Below are 21,111 nucleotides of genomic sequence, written 5' to 3'. Positions count from 1 at the left end.
TAGTATATACCAATAATTAACCTATCTACCGGATTTCGTAAAAAAACGCAAAAAACGAAGATCTTCGTGTTTGGCAGTCAAGCGTTGTGTTTCCAAAAACGAAGATCTTCGTGTTTGGCAGTCAAAGTGTTAAGGTTAGAATGTGAGTAGGTGTTAGCGGTTCATTGAATTTGGGTCATTTAAGTTGTTAACAGTAAGGGGCCTGGAATTTACAATGTTCATGACGGAAAGCAACGTACGAAAACATTCATCATCCAATTAGTAGAAGAGCCAAAGCATTTCTCACAGTACGAATTTGGCATTCCCAAATTCCTCCCATATGGCTGGTGGACGGGAAGTTAAATTTGAAATGGATATCACAACCTTGGCCCACAAGATATTTCTTGACCTTGTCTTCATTTACGTTTTGTCATTCATTTCTGGTACCGACAAGATTGGTTCCCCTATCCGAATGTAGTTGTCTGACTGGTACACGAACACTAACGAACCATCTTAATGCGTTAATGAATGAATTGGTTTCCAACGTATTTGCTGTCTCTAAATGTATGGCCTTCGATGATAAACAAATGAAAAGTACTCCGTACCTTTTTACGAGGCTTCTTCTTTCTTTTATGTTAAAAGGTCCAAATAAATCTAGTCCATTGTAGGTAAATGGTGCAGCATCTGAAATCCTCTCAATTGGTAGGTCTGCCATCTTCTGGTTCGATAATTTACCCCTTAACTTGTGGCAGATTACACAACGATGAACCAATTCGCCAACTGTCGATAGACCGTGGATTATCCAATAGCCTCGTTGTCGGACTTCATTTAAGGTTGAAACTTTCCTGGCATGGTTCATCTGCTCATGAAAATGTGACACTTTTTCTGTAAGATCAAGGGATGCTTAACATCAAATGCAAACTTTGAACGTTTTACTCTTCCCCCAACTCTTATAAGTTGGTTTTCATCTAAAAACGGATCTAGTCCACATAGAAAACTTGATCTTTTCAGCTGAACATCTGATTTGCGATCCTCTAAACTGTTAGTGTTTAACAGCTTGCTTAGTAATACTTTCTCATCGTAGAAGTGTTGATCTTGAACATGTTTCAATATTAACTTCTCACTTACTTGAATGTCATCTACACAAGGTATGGTACAGTCCTAAGAAATCAATTTAAACACGCTACCCTCCTTTATGTAAACTTTAGCAGCGTTCATCAGTCGTTTCTTCCACATCAGACATCTAGTGATTACCCTGCGCAACCTGGTCCATGATGAGAAATTGTTGCATAAACTAATAAACCATTTCTGAAAAAAATCTAAAGATATGCAAGTAGAAAATACACAAGTCTTCCGCATCTCGTCTGAAATGTCAACATCAGTAGTTTCCACATAAGATTCATCAGACGGTAATGGCTCGTTAGTATGCAAGAAGGGCGGTCCATTTAACCATGTAGAGTTCGTCAGCTGAACAATACTCACTCCCCTTGTAGCAGAGTCACTTGGATTAGATGCGGATGGAACGTAATGCCAATCACTGGTATTGGAGTGGTCATGAATTTGTTGTATGCGGTTAGATACAAATACCTTGAACTTTCTTGCTTCATTTCAGATATACCCCAGGACAACTTTGCTGTCACACCAATAATAATGTGTAGCATCGTAAGCCAGTTCTCTCGTTATCAGTCCACTCATACGTGCTGATAAGGCTGCGGCGACAAGTTCCAACCTTGGAATGGTAGTGGTTTTGGTTTTAGGTACAATCCTGGATTTACCTAGAAGAAAAGATACGGACACTTGTCCTAGAGTGTTAATTAGTCTGATGTAAGATGATTGAGCATAAGCAAATTCATTTGCGTCTGAGAAAAAATGCATTTCCGCCTTGGAACCAAAATTGACCGGTTTAAAACATCGTTTGACCTTAATGTTCTCGATTCCAGATATTATATCATTTCGCCATCTGGCCCACTTATGATACGTCTCGTCTGGAAGTGGATCGTCCCAATCAAGCTGAGACATACACAATTCTCGTAGAATCAGTTTTCCAACAATCAATACAGGTGCCAGGAAACCAAACGGATCGTATACTGCACTTAAAGTAGAGAGAATTCCACGGCGAGTGACTGGATTATCTTTAAATTCCATTCGAAACTCGAACGTATCCTTTTCCACGTACCAAACAACACCATGTGCACGTTCAATAGGTAACTTGTCGTGTAAAGAAATCTCCTTCCAGTCGGTTGCTCTCAAATCTGTGAGAATTGAATTTAACACTTGTCTATTGTTAGTTACCCATTTATGCAATGTTGAACCTGCCTTAGCACACATCTTAGTAGAAGAGTCGATCAATTAAATTGCATCAACTTCCGATGGAAGAGATTTCAAACCGTCGTCGACGTCAAAGTCGTTACGTATGAAGTCAGCAACTGGTTTACCGTATTAAGATTCACCATCATCAGCAGCCTTTCGTAGGCCGAAGTTAGCGACTGAGGCGAACTCACTGCACCAAACAGATGTACAGTCATCCTATGTTCGACAATTTCTTCAGAACCGTCGTTCCACCATAGAAATCGAAGAAAGTTACGATCAGGCTCTGAAACAAAAAACTGGTGAAACATTCCTTTCACATCGGCTTGAATAGCAATTGGTTCCTTTCTGAAACGAGTTAAGACTCCAAATAAATTGTTAATCATATCGGGTCCCTGTAATAAACGTTTATTTAATGATATTCCAGCATACTCGGCTGAACAATCTTTTTTTTCGGGTGATATACACCATGATGAGGAACGTAGTTAATTTCACCATTACGCATGTCCAGTTCGTTACAGGAACAGTTCTCAAGAACATCTACCATAAAGTTCATGTAGTCATTCTTAAAGGTTAAATTATGATTTAGTTTGTGTTTAAGCTGTTTTAGACGCTTTAAAGCCATGTTACTTATCTTTAAGGGCAGAGGCATTTCGTAGTGATCATCTGTACGCTGAACTACATTAGATTCCATGATATCCATGAATTTACGATCATCGGCTGACATTGCAGATTGACCAGGCTTATCGTCATTAAAATCTAGTTCATACATTATCAAAATCATCTCTTTGGCATTAGTTTGACTTACCAAATGATTCTTCTGTGATACATTTGAGTCTTTTTCCGAAGCAACCATGTGATTAGACACCGACACTTCCGGAACCTTTTGGCACATGGTGCCCACGACACCCCATCCAAGAGCTGATAGTTGTCCGTATGGTTCGTCTTCTCCACCAACTCTTATGTCTCTAGGTCTAATGGCATTTGGAACATTGTTTCCTATTAACATCTCTATCGGCACATTCTGCATATAAGGAACAATAACAGATGAAATGCGGTTCAAGTGAGTCCACTTACTTGCGACAGACGGAGTAGGGATCTGGTGGCTGGAATTTGATCTCTAGAAAAAACTGTAGGAACTGGTATCACAGTCTTTCGGTCAAAGCTAACAACTTCCATGTGGCTAAACTTGTGACATGACACGGATGATTTGCTATGCATAGTTGACAAAAGTAGATTGGTTTTATTCCCCTCCAACTTTAGTTTCTCAGCAATGCTATCTGAAATAAAACAAACAGGCATTATCATAGAAGTATTTGATGATTTACTTGTAACGGAGGTGCACAAAGACGTATTAATTGGTATATTGGCTTCATCAGCCCTTGCTCTGACAAAACCTGCAAATATTTCAAAACTTGGAAAAGAGTCAACATTAGCATAAGATTGTGCAATATTTCGCCACTTATTTTCTATGAAATAAGGTACCTTCTTTATTAGTTTAAGGTTCTCTTGAGGGTAATCTAAAACTCCCAAATCCGGAATCTATTGTTTAGCTACCACGATTTTGTCTGAAAATACTCTAAGACCAGGCGCATCTCTTGGTTGAATCTTTGGCCAACTTTCTAACTTGTACAAAAACGCCTTAGAAATAACAGCATTGTTACCATATCTATTTTTAAGTTCACTACGATAATACATAACGATATACACTAATAAACTTCTTCCGACTGTAGTAACATATAGCTACTTATCATGGCTAGCGGCTCTCCTGACAGATGTTGACTTAGTAAGTTCAACTTTTCATTCAACGATACGGCTTTAGATTCAATTAAAGAGGTAAATGCACATTCCCACCTACGGTATTTTAAAGGGTTTCCATCAAACCTTTCCACCCTGTTGGTAATCGTAATGAATCTATTAACTCTTTCATAACCGGTGCTTGTGGCTGATTAAACTGTGGCTGATTAAACTGTGGCTGATTAAACTGTGGCTGATTAAACAGTGAAGGTTGCACAAATGGTGACAAAATCGGAAAGTTTTGTGATGAGACTGGCGTTGTGGCTTGACATGCAACACGCTGTGGTGATAATGAAGTAACAAGTGAATATGGAGTAAACGATGATGGAACTGTGATGTGTTGAGATGGACTAAACGATAATGGAACTGTAATGTGTTGAGATGGAGTAAACGATGATGGAACTGTAATGTGTTGAGATGGACTAAACGACGATGATGGAACTGTAATGTGTTGAGATGGACTGACTGCACAATTTCTAGATGAATCCCGATTTTCCTTTCCCAACTCCATCCTATATTGGTTTCCTTTTTCAGTTTGAGCGGGCACCTTCCTCAAATTGTATCCACCTAAACCAAACTGCGAATCGTTTTCCATTCCGCAACACAGAATAAACAATTTGGTTAACAAATTCGATTAGTTTCCGCAACGCAGAAAACAATGGTGGCCTCCGCAACACAGAGACAACCTGGATCACCAAATTATTTTGTAACAATTAACAATCAATTATTATACAGTCTTGATCAGTTTCTGCAACTCAAAAACTCAAAAAGCAATGGCGGACTAAAATCATATTAAGACCAATGGTAGAATATGTGCACTAAATCGACTCATTGTTCGTAATATTCAGAATATTCTTATTTATGAAAATATAAATAAAGATAGTGAAAATAGAAAAAATATAAAGTCCACAAATGTTGAGATTTTAGCCTTGTTATCAAGGATGCAATACGCACACGCACAGCGTTACCATACCTAATAAAATACATTATAAACTGTTATCCACATACCGTGTAGCATAGGTGTCGTTATCAAAATCAAAGATGAATATGACAATTTCGGTAAATAATGATTTAAACAAAAATATAGTAGATTTGGAAGAAAATTGGACACGTAGAAGCATTCTGCGAGTTGTTTTAAATTTGTATAACTTGGAAAAAGAAACTACTTTTCAAATACAGTTGGCCATATGATGACTTCAAGACATTTTTACATGAATTCATATGTAAATTTCAGAAGCTTCGATAATAAGTTATAACCATCAAGGTCATCTTTAATTCTGAACAACTGTATGATTTCAAATAATAATCGGTATAGGTAAAATTATGCGACCCACATTATTCAAATTTTTAAACGTGATGACATCATCAAAATTAAAATATTGGTAATCCATGAGAATTGTTTGAGAAAGAATATATGTAAATTTGAGAGAAAATCTGATGCGCTCTGTTGAATGTGAATTGTCTATGAAAAAAGGGAAAAATTTTATTTTTTTAAATCAGGTGTCCAAATGATGATGACATACCATTTTGTACGTCTCGCTAGTGCGATGTTTGGAAATTGAGATTTCGAAAAAAATAGAGGGCGTAATCAGCGGCTCCCGTAGCAACGTACTTGTAGCTCGTACGCGCACGTTCGACACGAGCCGCGGGGAGTTTAAAACTTCGGTAAACTTCGGTAAATGTTAAAATTTACTACGATAACTTAATAAAAGTAAGAATTTTTTTATTGAATTTTATAAATAATAAAACAATCTACTAGGAAATAAAGTTTCAAAACGTTTCGTTTATCGAAAGGTTAAATAGGTCCGATATTAGTCAGACCTCCAATTCTCTAGGTACATTGCTTTAAAACAGTTCCAAATATTTGTTAGATACATAAATTATCGATTTATTAAATAATAAAAGTTTTTATGAAAAATTCACATTTTCTATTTTGTTGATAAATATTCATTTTAAATGTTTGTCTTTGTTTAAAAACCGGCTTAATTTTAGTTTTTTTTTTTATGTAGGTGATAACAAGACCAATTATGGAGGACCACTTAGCCAATCTTCAATTATTATGTAGGTTATGTGGTGAAAGAATTAGACCTTACAAATCAAATAATGGGAAAATTGAATACAGAAAATCAAAAATTAAAGAAAATCAAAACAAGATAACCGGCCTGGATGTTTCCCTCGATGTTGAAGGGGTACACCCTCCATATATGTGTAGATTCTGCTAAAAAAAAATCGACAACAATACACCATTGGGAAGAGTGGCGAAGTGGGTACCACACAAACGAAAATTGTGTGAAGCGTGTGGTTTGTTTGAGGAACAAAAAAAGGGAGGAAGACCCCCCAAAAAGAAGCGTGGCCTCGGTTCTTCCATTTACATACAGACATTGCGCCATAAACAAAACATCACAAAACATTTCAGTAACTTACATCCACCCATTCTCACCCCAGTACCATCATCATTTGTGCCAAGTAATTCTATGAATTCTTTTAAATGTAATATTTGTAAACTTCTTTGTCAGTGTCCTGTTGTCCCTCCATGTCAACACATTACATGTAAGACCTGTGTTCAGCCTCTTTATGAGGATACTGACACAGTTCAGTGTTGTGTTTGTAACATTCCTGTCCATTTTTCATCTACTACTGCTGTACAACTAATATTTGCTCAATGTTATCTGTCTTTAAATGTGACTTGTAAATGTTGTCGAACTGTAGTTGAATGTAAAGATGCGTCTACCCATGTTTGTGTTTCTGACCATGATTACTTGGCTTCACCTACATGTTCTACTTCACCACATATCATGCCAACACCAACAGACTTACACAACAATAACTTAATCCAAGACATTTTGCACCATCCACCAAACCAACCAGTTACACAACTCATGGAAGAACTGGGTCACCATATTATAAAAGCCAAGATAGAAAGCTCAAAGAAACGCACGGCAGACTTCACATTTAAAGGAAAGGTAATTTATTACAGTAAACAGTAGCTTAAAATGTGTCAACATTAAAGAATTGCCTATTAGAGTTATTAGAATCAAGTAAGTCTATATAAAAAATTACAAAATTAAAATAAAACATAATGAACAATATTAGTGTATGAACAAAGAAACTATAAAAAGATCAATCAAAACAATTATTATATTTTATTTAAGACACTACAAACTATTATAATACCGAAAGTTGATTCATCACTTGCTGGTCAGAGGACAGTACGAAATCGTACAAAATTAGTTGAGGTAGTACGAGATGTGGTCAGTGGTGGTGAGTCAATGTTTCAAATGACGGGTGAAGTCAGAAGACTGCCAGAAGAGCTAAAGCAACTTCTCCGCAAGCCTATAAAACTACCAACAGGCGACTTGCTTTCATTGAAGACGAACCTCGGTCTTACATGGACCCGAAATCGTGAATTAAAGCGGTCAGTACGAGCAACACATCAAACTAAAATAAACCAAAACAAAAATGTAACATCAATAAAATGTTAAGTACCTTTATTTTATCCTATAGATGGCTTACAAAATATGGCATTCAAACTGAATGTGAGGCCAAAATGAGGACCCAACAAGACACAATCATCAGCAACAACATCAATTCAGAGTATCTACCAATGATTCACAAGGATGAATCAGGAGATCAAGTAGTTTTAAAAACGGCTTCTGTTGGTGTTGCTGACCTGAAACAAAAAGTAACACAACATATTGATGACTTAGATAAGTAAGTGAAAATGTCATAGTATAAAAAATATTTTATAAAATAATTTGATATACTGTACAAAAATGAGTCATGACTTACTGGTTACTGGTTTTCTTTCAGACTCGACCTGTTAACTTGGCATGAAGGCAACATACCAAAAAATGAACTGTGGATAAAGTTGGGGGGCGACAAGGGTGGCGGCAATTTCAAACAGATGGTACAGATCGGAAATGTTCAAACACCCAACTCATTGCAAAATACCATCGTGATTAACTGTTTTGAAGCTACTGACAGTTTACATAATTTAAATGTTGGATTAAAACGCCTAATTCCACAAGTACACCAGTTGCAGGAATCAACAATTAGGTTAGTTGATAACCCCTCTCTTTGTTTGCTTAATGTTGATAGCATCCTAAAAAAAGGATAAAATTTCATGATAAATACTATTACAACGTCAACCACATGTTTTTTTGACAGAGACAAACAGATAAGACTTTTTATATTTGGTGATTACGAGTATCTAACTCGAATTTACGGTCTAACAGGCGCAAATGGTAAGTGGAATGGCCTTTACATTTATTTGATTACCTTTATTAAAAAAATAAAAATTTAGAATTGGTTTTGATAGACAATGACAATGTTTTACAGGAAAGCATTATTGCCTTTGGTGTCACTCAACCAAGGTGAAGAAGGACTTGACACCAAGAACCCTGAAGACTTTGGAAATTGACAATGCCAAGTATATAGCCGATGGAGAGCGCATAACAAGAGCAAAGCTTTTCAATAACGTTATTTCGAAGCCACTATTTGCAGTACCCATTACACAAGTAAGCAAATGCCTTATTGAAAGAATATCTACCTAAATTTGATTTTTATTCTGTTCTTTTATGTTCTTATTGTTTTACACCTGATTCAAAAACTAATTGATAATTTTTCTTTACAGATTTGCCCCCCCCCCGGTCTTCACATAAGCCTTGGGCTTTTCCTGAAGCATTACAACAGCCTCGAAGCAGCATGCCAAGTTTTAGATTTTAAAATAGGCAGCTTAATTGCTTTAAATTCCATTGAAGACTTGCATGCAACCCCCCAGTTTACCAAACATGTGGGGGTGCTTCGAGGTATTCAGGAAAAGACCCTTAAGGCTGATGAGCTGGCCCATGAAATTGAAGCACTGAAGGACTATTTGAATGTTTTCCTAATTCTTGGTGAGGATGCCAATCAGTTGACACCATTATTCAATGAGATTCATCAGAAAACTGAACAGGAACAACAATTGGTATGTATTGTTAGTCTGATTACTTACAAGTTTTAATGAACATAACATCAACTAAAAACACTTATTGGTAGAAATATATTTATAACTTAGAGAGAATCTGCTGAAAAGGCATCTAAAAGTTTGAAGTTGCCCAAGAATGGACATGTGACAACCTCGATTGAAAATACGCTACAGTCCATAAAAGTGAAGAGGCAGGCCTACCATGGACGCTCTTTTGTTGGAAACCACGTCCACAAATGCGTGAAGGTATGACACATGTGTTGGAATCTTACTTTACATTGATTCATTAAAGTCGCAAAAGAAAATTAGAATAATTACTTACTATTATTGTATTTATATATTTCAGCCAGAGAACATCAAGAAAATTATGAGCCAAATAGAGGCAACAGCAGTAGAACTATGCCCAGCAATAACTGAAGATGTGTATGCTTTAACGTTAAAATATGGCAGCCTCTTCACCAAATTTGGTCAATGCCACAGATCATATAACTTGGCTTCCTTCTTTACGGAAGATATGGTTTCAGTTCTAGGTAAGAAGTGTCAACAAAATTAAAGTAAAAAATTACCTTTCAGATGTTAAAAATTAAAAAAAAATTAATGCTATAAAATGTTATTATTTTTAACAGAAAACAACATTAAAGACTACATAAAATACTTTAGAGAGAATTTTCAAGAAACCGAACCCCCCAAAATGCACATATTGGAACACCATGTGTGTGAATGGATCCGAATGTGGGGGTTCGGTTTAGGCTTTCATGGCGAGCAGGGGGGTGAAAGTGCACATTCCCAGCTCAACACGATCAAGAGAGATATCAGGGGCATACCAGATGATTTGAAAGTGTTAGAAAGTGTTATCAAGCAACATTGGGTGAAAACATCGCCACAGATGCTAGCAGCAAAACCGGAAAAAAAAAAAAAGAAAGCTTCAAAGATGCCTGATCAGTTGATACCACATTCTTTGTACTGTAATTTTTCTCAGTAGTATACCTGCCAACTTTTTCAGTGGCCAATGTGTGAGGCATTCAAATAAAATTATATATAGCGCCCTCTATGCTATTTTAACTCAAAACAATCGCAAAATATGCTCTCCATGTTTAACTTTTTGGCGTATTATAAATCAGCCCTCATGCGCGACAATCACATTGCGCGTGATATTTGGCAGGTATACAGTAATTGATAGTTTTAAAATAGTTTTATTGTTAAATACATGACACTAAAATAAAATATTGAAACTAGTGTTTAGAACTGTATGTCTAGACTCTACATTCAATTAATACCCACTTTTGTTGGCAATGTATATTTGTTGAGTTGAATTCTTCTTTTCAAAACCCCCACACACATGGTGTGGGGCCACAGAACATGGACGGTTTGGTTTGCGGCCACACTGCATAAATGGCTGTAACGTATTGTGATGTAACCACTATCCAATCACCAAGTACAAGACAACGACTAACTTTCCTAATGATGAAAGGAATAATAAATATAATAAAATAAATAAGCGATTGCAGAAACTCCAGTTTGTACATCAATATTTTAGTTTATTAATAAAATGTGTGTAGGCTACTATATAGTATTATTTATCATCAGACAGACAGTGCAGTGAGTGGCGCTAATAATATTAAAATTTCCTACAGTAGTCTTCTTAGACCCTTTTTTCAAAGCTAATTTAAAGTACATATTATATTTATAGTACTGTATATATATATAAAATACTAGGCCTAGCTTTTGATATTCACAATAGGCCTATTTTCTAATATTCACCGGTTATCTATTAAAATGACTGTTGCCCCATCCATGAATAGAGGTCTACACATTTCGTGGAGAAGGTCAACACACGTGCGTCCATCCCATGTCTATAGCACATGCTCTCAAATGTCGCACATGTTCCTTTCTTAAGCTTCCTACACTACATTTCTGAATAGGCTAGCTATTAACAAAGTACAGTAATTGGACTAGGCTATATAATATAATATTAAAACAGGACTGTTGCCCCATCCATGGATAGAGGTCTACACATTTCGTGGATAAGGTCAACACACGTGCGTCCATCCCATGTCTATAGCACATGCTCTCAAATGTCGCACATGTTCCTTTCTTAAGCTTCCTACACTACATTTCTGAATAGGATAGCTATTAACAAAGTACAGTAATTGGACTAGGCTATATAATATAATATTAAAACAATTTAGAATTCATAATTTTGTGACTTTCAGGAAAGATAAAGCCAGTATATATTAAACAAACTCAAAATTACACATCGAAAACCACACTTACCTCTCGCCAAGATTATGGCTCGCACGCTATTAAGCCGGTTGCAAGACACGTTGTTTATGATAAAGGAATAGGTTATGAATATTCATGAGAGTCTCGCTTCAATTCAAAAACTTTTATTTTTAAATTATCAAATTAACAATATAGGTATACATTTTACGTTTTAAAATCATAAAAATATATGACGTCATCAAACATTTATATTATACAAAGTTAGTTTATAATATCTTCAATTTTAATGGTATTTTTATGTGGCATAAATATATTTTTAATTTCAAACTGCTAAATCGACCAAACCGTTTTACATTCGTTGCTATGATTGGTTTAAAATAGTGGCAAGATGTAAACAAGATTCACGATTTAAAATACAAATTGAGGGCGCTATGTAACTGTCCCGAGATACGCGCATGCACTATGCACTTTTTCCTAATCAAGACGTACGTGGTCTATGCACATGAATTCATATCTACAACTCATTGGCTTCCATAATAAGTTCTGCATCTGCACTGTGGGGTGTCTAGAAGTTTTCTAGATCTGAGATTTCGGTAAAATTTGCTGTATTTTTTTTATGATTTAATTTGTAGGCCGCTTCTTACAAGTAGCAGTAATAGTAAGAAAACTTATAATACTGTTTTATTATTTTATCATTTATTTTTTACATAACAATAGCGCCATAGTATCTTTAGTTCAAAGATAAGCATTTTTTCCATCTCCAGATGGTTAAAGCTAATTAATTGTTAAGAAAATTGTTTCAAAAAATAGAGCTGCTAGATGTCTGGAAATGGCACTTACTATAATTTGAAATATGAAATATATAGACTTGGTTTCTTTGCGAGATCGTAAGAACAAATTAATGGCGCGATATAGATATATCTGAGATCTTAGTTTTCTGCATTCTGAAGAGCTATAAAAGATAGATATCTTTGTAGACAAATTTGCATTGAATTTCCAATTGGAGAGCGCACGATTACTTAACTTTCATGTGCATGTGTCGCGTTATTTGGAAATGAAAGCAATTTATCACGTAGGGTATAAAGAACAAATATGGACTGTAAAAATTAACTTTTAAACACTCAAAATTTGATTAAAAATTTATTGACATACTTAATTATTTTTTTTTGGTTTTTGGATTTCTGTTTTTCCACAACCCTACATACAGTATATGTTGCCCAATATACAGTGTATAATCCTACTCTTCTCTAGCTACGCAGTACCAACATAATTAGTAGTCAAGTAGAAAAGTTGTCAATTTTCAGGTGTGGTATTGCTTAAGATTTCCGTCAACGGTTATTTTTATTTCAATATCATATTGAGGATCTATATGGCACTAGAAGAATAAATTATTCTTGTCACGTATAAGACCCTTATCAAACTAAAATAATATAATTAACAAGTAAACAGATCAATAAAAAATAAAAACAGCAGTATGACATCAGATTTATCATTATATAAAGAAATTAAGTGTTTTTTAGCATTGGCCCGAAACACAATAATAGATTTTGGTGTCTTAAGGTTGTCATTAAGTCCATTCCATAAGCGTGGTCCAGCGAAAGTAATGAAGAATTCTAAAGTTTTTAATTTAAACGAGGGTATTTGTATACAGTTTAGCAAGGCTTTATGTGTATGGGATTTTGTCAGTTTATTAAATAATTTTGACATGGTCACTGGTAAATTGTTATTTTGGAATTTGAAAATAAAAGATACAGTTCGTAATTTATATAAATCGTATATATTGAGAATATTGAGTTTCTTAAAGATCGGTTCAGAAAGTGCGCAATAATGAGAAAAAGTAATAATTCGGGAGGCACGTTTAATTAATTTTTTTAATGGCTAGTACAATGCAAATAAATTTTAACTATGTAGTAATAATCATTCCATAGGAACATACTATTTGGAATATCCTTATTTGAATAATAATAATAGTATACAGTATGTACATACTAAGTGGTCGGTAGGTACAATTAAATAAAATGTGATCAACAGAGATTTTTGCATTTACAAGTTCATGAACAATTCAAGATGACATTTATTGATTTGAAGCCTTTCCTATTTAAGTTAAATCTATCAAGAATAGATTATCTAATTTATCAATTACTTAATATTTTCAGTTATACTCAATATTATTAAATTACAATGAATCTTTTGTTTTTTATTTTAAAAATTAGTTCAGATTTGTGGTAACCCATACACAGAAATGTTGAAACATTATCAACTTTACTTACTTTACCACACACTTATTATAGTGTTTATTGACAATGCAACCTGGTATATAAAACATTTTTAAAGTAATGGATGTTTTTTCAACGTATTTCTTGCTTTCATACTATTTTTAACTTTCATTACTACTTTTACTACTATTGTACATAATTATAACAAAAACATAAAGTGACGTTGCCGTATGTGAGTTGTGTTATTTTTGGGGTTTGCATGATTGGTGAAATACGATCACATGGTACAGTTTTTAAGATGTTGCTGATAATTTGAACATGTAACGTTCACCCCGGCCAAAACACTTACACAGTGTATATTAAAATAAGGTACCAAAATCAAACATTATTTTCAAAAAATTTACCAAAACGATTATGGTAAACTTTTGATATGTTGTTATTTATAAGATAAGATAGGATAATAAGATTTATAAAGCGCACATATCCACAAAGTGCTCAAGGCGCTTGTGAAAGCCATGAAAAATACTAACCTTGAAACTAAAAACAACAAAACATTTTGCAAAAAAAAAACCGGAATAAAAGCAGACTAATCGAACGCACATCACTGCTTTCGTTTACCGGCAATTTAAGGTGCACACACCTGCCAGTACATTACTCACATGTGTTCTCAGTAATGTGGTTATCTAGCTAAACAATAACCTTACACATTTCCAAAGGCAGCCGACAGCAGATGTGTCTTAAGCGCACTCTTGAACACATCAGTAGACTTGTTAGATCTAATATGGGATGGTAATGTGTTGCAATGCAACAGCAAATGACCTATCACCCCATGAATGCCTGGACCTAGGCACAATAAGCTGTTGCAGACTACTAGACCTTAGATTCCGAGCTGGTGCATGCCTGACCAGCAAATCATGGAGATACTGCGGAATTATTATTCTAAATATTTAAAGAAATTGTAGATCCATGACATCGGAACAAGATGAAATGTTAATTTACTGCTTATAGCCTAATTTTTTTTTAAATTATTTTGCTCAGATTCTGAGTGCTTGTATCATTATTTTATTTTTTGTTAAATATGAAACATTTTATATTCTGTCTAATTTCAGATGCTGAATGGCAATCAATCCTTAGAACAGGTCAATGAACTTTACTGTAAAGTAAACAAACCTTTGGAAATGTTTTACGCAAAAAGTTGAAACTAATGGCACCTTATTGAAAACATCACCATCAATACCTGAATCTGCTTGAAAATAATGGAAAGTATATAATTGTAAATATTTCTCATGTGGTATGTGTACTTGCAAACAGCAATGTAAATACAGTGTTATGGTTTTGTAAAATTTAGTGTACTAAAATAGTCAAGTCATTTGAATTACATGAATAATGTAATAATTGTTTTGAAGCAATTGGATATTTCTTATAATTATTATTTCTAATTATTATAAATAATATTTATTTATTTTGTTATTTCTCTATGCTGTCTTCAGCATGGGTGGATCCAAAAATTGCAGCTAAAAATTAAATTATGAATTAATTTTAGATATCAATTTTTTACACATATGTTACCTCTAACCCATTAAAAAATCCTGGATCCTCCTCTAAACAGTTAATGTATTATCATATAATTATACGATACTACATTAACTGATCAGGGGAGGATCCAGGATTTAAAAATCCTATATATAAAGAAGACTGATGTTTTTGAAATTCAGTTTTTCAGTTTAAAATCACATGTAAAACCATGCAATCTCACAACAGGATGCTGAGCGTGGCCAGATCAAATGGTTTACCTTTAGATTGATTTTCGATTGGCCAATTGACTTCCTAAAATGTTTATATTAAGCGACACCAGTGGGTACCAAAATGGTACCATCTATAATCTGTACACTTATAGCCTTGCTTTAATCCAAAACTCCTCCCTACTTTCAATTCAATTCAAGGTTTTATTGAATTAAGCGAAAATTTACATTGTAGCCAAAGGCTAAATTGTGTAAAATTTTACAAAATATTGCACATATAAAAAAGTTATCACATAAAAAGAACATCTAATATTAAAATGGAATTGGATAAAGTACATAATATGAAAATAAAAAAAACATTGAAAAATCAAAGAAATTGTTACGAATCATGGCCTAATAAAATATCTGTATTAAAACTTATGTATTATTTGTTTATTATTTCACATTGGTTGATGACGGCAACTTTGGCTAAATGTAATTATTCTTTATTATTCAACAGGTTAATTAGGTATGGGAAAGGGCTATTTTTATATCGTTTAGTTCTACATTTTATTTGTTGATATGGGTTGGTCTTTCTTAAGTTGTACGGTTTATTTCTAGGCTGTAGCCATGATTGAAATTATGCCGACTTTTCTAGGTCTTCAGCAAACCTTAGACATAGGTTTTTTCTTCTAGTAGCGAGGGTTTCTAAATTACATACACTGAGAGCATTTTCATAGCTTATATAATTTATACCAAGAATTATTCTAAGTACCCTCCTTTGTATTGCTTCTAATTGATCAATCTGTTTGTTCGTTATGCCAGCATTCCAAACAGGAACAGCATACTCCAAAAGAGGTCTAATATAACCCATAAACACGGTAATTAGGTCGTCTTTATTAAGTTGGAATTTAAATTCAATAATTCAAAATTAATAAATGTCGGATTTAAATAGCATGTATAAAAGGCAATAAAGTGATGGTTTTATGAATTTTACTGTAAACCTTTTCAAAAATGAAGGTTAACAAAATTTCAATTATGAAATATTGTGTCTACTTCGATCAAATCATTAGTATAAAGGTTCATCTGGGTCATTTTTTCCCTTCTTTTTGATGATCCAAAGGGAATAAAACCGTAAAACTTACGTTTTTTACTCTAGCTTTCGCTGGTTCATCGACACAGCTTAATCATGAGTGAGTCTATGCGACTTGAAATTGTTACCATAAAATCTCGTAGTTGGTGTAGCGCCATCTATGGAACGTTCAGGTTTACCCATGGGATTGTCGAGGCCTCCTCTTTAGTAAGTTGTTTAAATACAGTTTGGTAGTTCTAATCCACTGTCGTCTCTATTCATAGTATTACCATGTTTTCTTATTTTTATGGATTCTTTTATTTTTCTATATTTCCATTAAGATTCTGTGCCTAGTATATTTACGCTCCAATTTGGTAAATGAGTGTGAGTTGTCATGTGATCGGTGATGGCTGAGTAATTAACAATTTCTGAAGGCTGATTTTCTGGCTGAACGTGTTAGAATACCTGTGCAATGTGAAGTAACATCTGCTTTGTGTTCTTTTATCCTTGTGGATAAGGTTCTCGCTGTTTCTCCTATATAAACCCTTTCACAGTTGTTTCAATTTACTTGGTATATTACACCAGATTTGTCATCATTTTTTATTTTAAAAGATTTCTTAAAACATTGTAACTGGATAAACAACGTATGATTCTTTCTGATATTCTTGGTATGTATGGTATACCTATGATCCCTAGCTATGTTCCCTTTGTTTTTTTTTTAGTTGTATCTTTCGTTTTTTGTTTGACATTTTGTTTTCCTTTCTCCGATCTTTTTTGGATTATCTTGTCCAAGGACCAATTGGGTACTCGCACCCAACGAGCACGTGTTTAATCTTTTTCATTTCTGTTAGTTTCTCTTCTTTTTTACATCTGTCAACCAGAGTGTTAACCATACTTAACTTGTGTTCCAATGGATGGCAGGAGTGAAAGTTTAAGTATTGATCTGTATGGGTCTTTTTTCTGTAAACTGTCGTCGTTTCCAACTACGAGATTTCATGGTAGCAATTCCAAGTCACATAAACTCATGATTAAGCTGTGTCGATGAACCAGCAAAAACTAGAGTAACAAGGCCATATACATCGCTGCAGTCGCGTGCTCAAGTTAGTGGTTACCGACCGACCGCCGAGTCGCATAAGTTTTACGGTTTTATTCCCTTTGGATCATCCAAAAGAAAAAAATATTTTTATCGATAAAATCTATTTCAAAAATAGATGCATTAACTTCATGTTTGTAAAAAAAATAGACAAATAAATTACCTAAATACAATTAAATAGCAATAAAAACGATTCATAGCCTAGAAGTCGACGGCTTTGTATGAATTCGTTAGAAGTCTGTTAAGATAGTCTATCCTGGCAAGTCGAGCTCAGCATCCTGTTGTTATAGTCGATTTAAAGCACATATTTTACCATTGGTCTTAATATGATTTTTGTGTGAGATATACTTTGATACATCTGAAAACCCAATTACGTAATGTTGGTAATGCACTTTCGTGTCAGAGATCAATGACCTAATTTTCACGCAATTTTACCAATATATTTTATGGCACAGTATTTGATGAAATGCATCAATTCTTTTGGAATGAGACTCAATTTAAAGCCGATGAATCATATTACACATTTAAAAAGTCATTTGAGACTTTATTTTACAATATGGAAAATAAACTCATTTATTCAATTTTTTTGGTAAAATTTCATTTTTTTATTTTAATAAATAACAAATATTTATGTAACATATGCTTGAATTTTTTTCAAACAACTTTTAAAAACTGCCCTATCTATATGGGAGTGGATATCAAAAATAACTTTTAAATTTGCGTTACAATTATTAGACTAGGCTATATAAATGAGGTAGGTGCCACCCGGAGAGGTAGAAATTCTCATATGACTTTTCTAGACCAGTTTTTTCTGGGGAATCCAAATATATTGGGTAAACGGGCTGTAACCTGAGAACTTTCGCGTGAGGGCGCTTTTTTCAAAATGGCTGCCAGTTACAGTAGACTATGATATCTTGGCAACCACTGGTCATAGAGAGTTGATTTTGGTGTCAAATTGTTCGAAATGTACATGTTCCTATTTGATGTAATAGAACATTTTGTCCAGAAATGGCCGGAAATACCTCTATTGACCTTTGACCCAATATCTAACAGATATCATATCTCCGTCACTACTCGACACAGAAAGTTGTAATTGGGGTCAAACTCTCCAGAATATAGATGTTTATATTCAAACTAATAGAACATTATCTGTAAAAATGACCGGAAATAACATCACTGACCTTTGACCCAAAATGCAAAACATTTCTCCTATCTGATCACGTTTAGTAATATCTTGTCAATTAATTCATTTTGTGCCAATTGGAGGTTGACATTCTCATATTATTTTTTGGACCAGTTTTTCATGTGCAATCCGAATATATGAGATAAATAAGCCATAAAAAGGCCAAGAATTTAATTCTTTTACTATATACATGCTTCCCTTTAGTGTTTCAGTCTGTATGTCGTGTATTAATCTTCAAGATCGCTTACATTACTGCAATCTGAAAAGTCTTCATATTCATTATGTGTAAACAGTTCCTGGACATCCGCGGGCATCACTGTCTCAATCCATTTAGGCTCCATTTGTTCTTTCCATCCATTGTGTGTACTGTTGTTGACAAAATCATTGACGTCTGCTGATTGCCATTCTTTAGCAATGAAGTTTGCTCTAAGTATATGAAACTCAAGGGTCTGCTGACATGGTGGCAGTAATGATATATCTGTAATCTTGTTGTGTCTGGAAAACTTTCTGTTGAAGATATCATATCTTGCTTGATTTACACTTTCCCCCTTCACTCCATACAATAGTGAAACATACTCTTCAAGTTCCTCATACAACTCTTTTGATGGAACATCTGACACTCCAAGGTTGCAGAATGTGTCAACAAATTTTGCTTTTTATTCCAGAAGCTTCCAGCAGGTACGTTTTCCTTTCCGAAAGAAAGCGGAGTTATAATCGTTACCTGTGAAAGCATGGAATCCAATAAGGGATGATTTCTGCGCTTTTGTTAAATCAATGTCACTCAATTTCAGTACCTTTCGGTATTTCCCAGTGTTTGTTTTTAATAATTACCCTCTGCCCATCATCTATGAAATGAGATAGTGCAATGACTGGAATATCAATGTCTCCAGAATGGGAACGAATTATTGCTACGCCTTGATTGTTATTTGTTAAAGCATGCTTTGCATGCAGGATGACTTTCGTGTCGGCTTCTTCTTGGCTACTATAAGCTCCGGAACCAATACAACATCTCTGTTAGTAACGTAGATGCATTCTTTGTACGATGAAAAGTAGATAACATCACTCCTCATATCTGTTAGAATACTTTCTTTCTTTGACACTAGTACACAGCGAATAAGCTCAATCAATCTGGTCTTCTTGTTCTCGCCGTTGGCAAGGAAATTGTTGAAATCACGGGGCAACTTTGATATTGTTGAGCTTACAATTACTTTTGGTGCAATACCGCGTCTGTTTCTCTCAACAGACTTAATGCTTTTTGGCAAGTATGCATCGGCAACAATATCAACACGCTTCTATCCTTTAGGGATGTTGTTGAAAATATGAATACTTTTCAGATTGCAGTGATGTGAGCGATCTTGAATATTAATACACAACATACAGACTGAAACACTAAAGGGAAGCATGTGTGTAGTAAAAGAATTAAATTCCTGGCCTAATTGTTATGGCTTATTTATCTCATCTATTCGGATTGCACATGAAAAACTGGTCCAGAAAATAATATGAGAATGTCAACCTCCAATTGGCACAAAATGAATTAATTGACAAGATATTACTAAACATGATCAGATAGGAGAAATGTCTTGCATTTTGGGTCAAAGGTCAGTAACGTTATTTCCGGTCATTTTTACATATAATGTTCTATTAGTTTGAATATAAACATCTATGTTCTGGAGAGTTTGACACCAATTACAACTTTCTGTGTCGAGTAGTTACGGAGATATGATATCTGTTAGATATTGGGTCAAAGGTCAATAGAGGTATTTCCGGCCATTTCTGGACAAAATGTTCTATTACATCAAATAGGAACATGTACATTCCGAACAATTTGACACCAAAATCAACTCTCTATGACCAGTGGTTGCCAAGATATCATAGTCTACTGTAACTGGCAGCCATTTTGAAAAAAGCGCCCTCACGCGAAAGTTCTCAGGTTACAGCCCGTTTACCCAATATATTTGGATTCCCCAGAAAAAACTGGTCTAGAAAAGTCATATGAGAATTTCTACCGCTCCGGGTGGCACCTACCTCATTCATAGCCTAGTCTATATATAGCTTGTATATGTAAAATACTGATTTTATTCATTTAGGTAAAAAACGTAAACTACTTCTAAATCATACATTAAATGAAAGCCAATGACAATCTTTATATTCATAGATTCTTATAATCATAAACCTACCATAAGTCATTATAATGTTAGATAATACGTATTTTCATTCATTTTTGGTTAAAATTTACAGTAAATGATATCTCGTGAACTACTTGTCGTAGAAGAAGTCATACCTTTAATGAAATCAGTGACAATGTTTACTATCATTGTCATCATTTTTGTCATAAAGTCATCCTATTTAGACAAATTAAATAAACATTTAGGCCTACTGTAGTCTAGTAGTAGAATAGTACTCTCATGTTTATTTCTTATATGGCCATACAGGTTTTGGAAATTGTTTTTTCAATCAATGCTTGCATTTTTAAACATCATTAATAAGACAGTAGTAAAGCAGTAAAATAAAAAGTTGTAATATCGATGTACCTATTTATATAAACATTGAATGT

General features: G+C 34.3%; 2 protein-coding genes across 3 annotated transcripts in view; both read left to right on the top strand.

Moving 5' to 3' along the window:
• The window catches only part of LOC144849207 (E3 ubiquitin-protein ligase RING2-like), a 44,103-nt gene extending 27,787 nt beyond the window's left edge, over positions 1-16,316 (top strand). Inside the window, exon 8 of one of the 2 annotated variants that reach the window (XM_078706263.1) lies at positions 14,598-16,316. In XM_078706263.1, the coding sequence (XP_078562389.1) occupies positions 14,598-14,687 (90 nt within the window). In that variant the 3' untranslated portion in view covers positions 14,688-16,316. The remainder of the gene's footprint in view (positions 1-14,597) is intronic. The other variant, XM_078706264.1, reaches the window with a different exon arrangement.
• On the top strand, positions 6,317-10,301 carry LOC144848250 (uncharacterized). The gene is made up of 10 exons (XM_078704964.1): positions 6,317-7,046; positions 7,236-7,519; positions 7,588-7,765; positions 7,871-8,139; positions 8,251-8,327; positions 8,422-8,600; positions 8,717-9,049; positions 9,140-9,295; positions 9,342-9,579; positions 9,676-10,301. The coding sequence occupies exons 1-10, from the start codon at positions 6,558-6,560 to the stop codon at positions 10,029-10,031; spliced, it is 2,559 nt and encodes an 852-aa protein (XP_078561090.1). The 5' UTR covers positions 6,317-6,557; the 3' UTR covers positions 10,032-10,301.
• Positions 16,317-21,111: the final 4,795 nt, after the last annotated feature.

This window comes from Antedon bifida, chromosome 7 (assembly GCF_963402885.1).
Source record: "Antedon bifida chromosome 7, ecAntBifi1.1, whole genome shotgun sequence".
Lineage (NCBI taxonomy): Eukaryota > Metazoa > Echinodermata > Crinoidea > Comatulida > Antedonidae > Antedon > Antedon bifida.
Note: the sequence above shows the minus strand (reverse complement) of the source record. Positions and strands in the feature narration are given on the sequence as shown.

Coding starts and splice junctions, on each gene's coding strand:
- LOC144848250 (XM_078704964.1), top strand. CDS start 6,558: ATGAATTCTTTTAAATGTAATATTTGTAAACTTCTTTGTCAGTGTCCT. Junction 8,601..8,716: donor TTGCAGTACCCATTACACAA/GTAAGCAAATGC, acceptor TTTTCTTTACAG/ATTTGCCCCCCCCCCGGTCT. Junction 9,050..9,139: donor CTGAACAGGAACAACAATTG/GTATGTATTGTT, acceptor TTTATAACTTAG/AGAGAATCTGCTGAAAAGGC.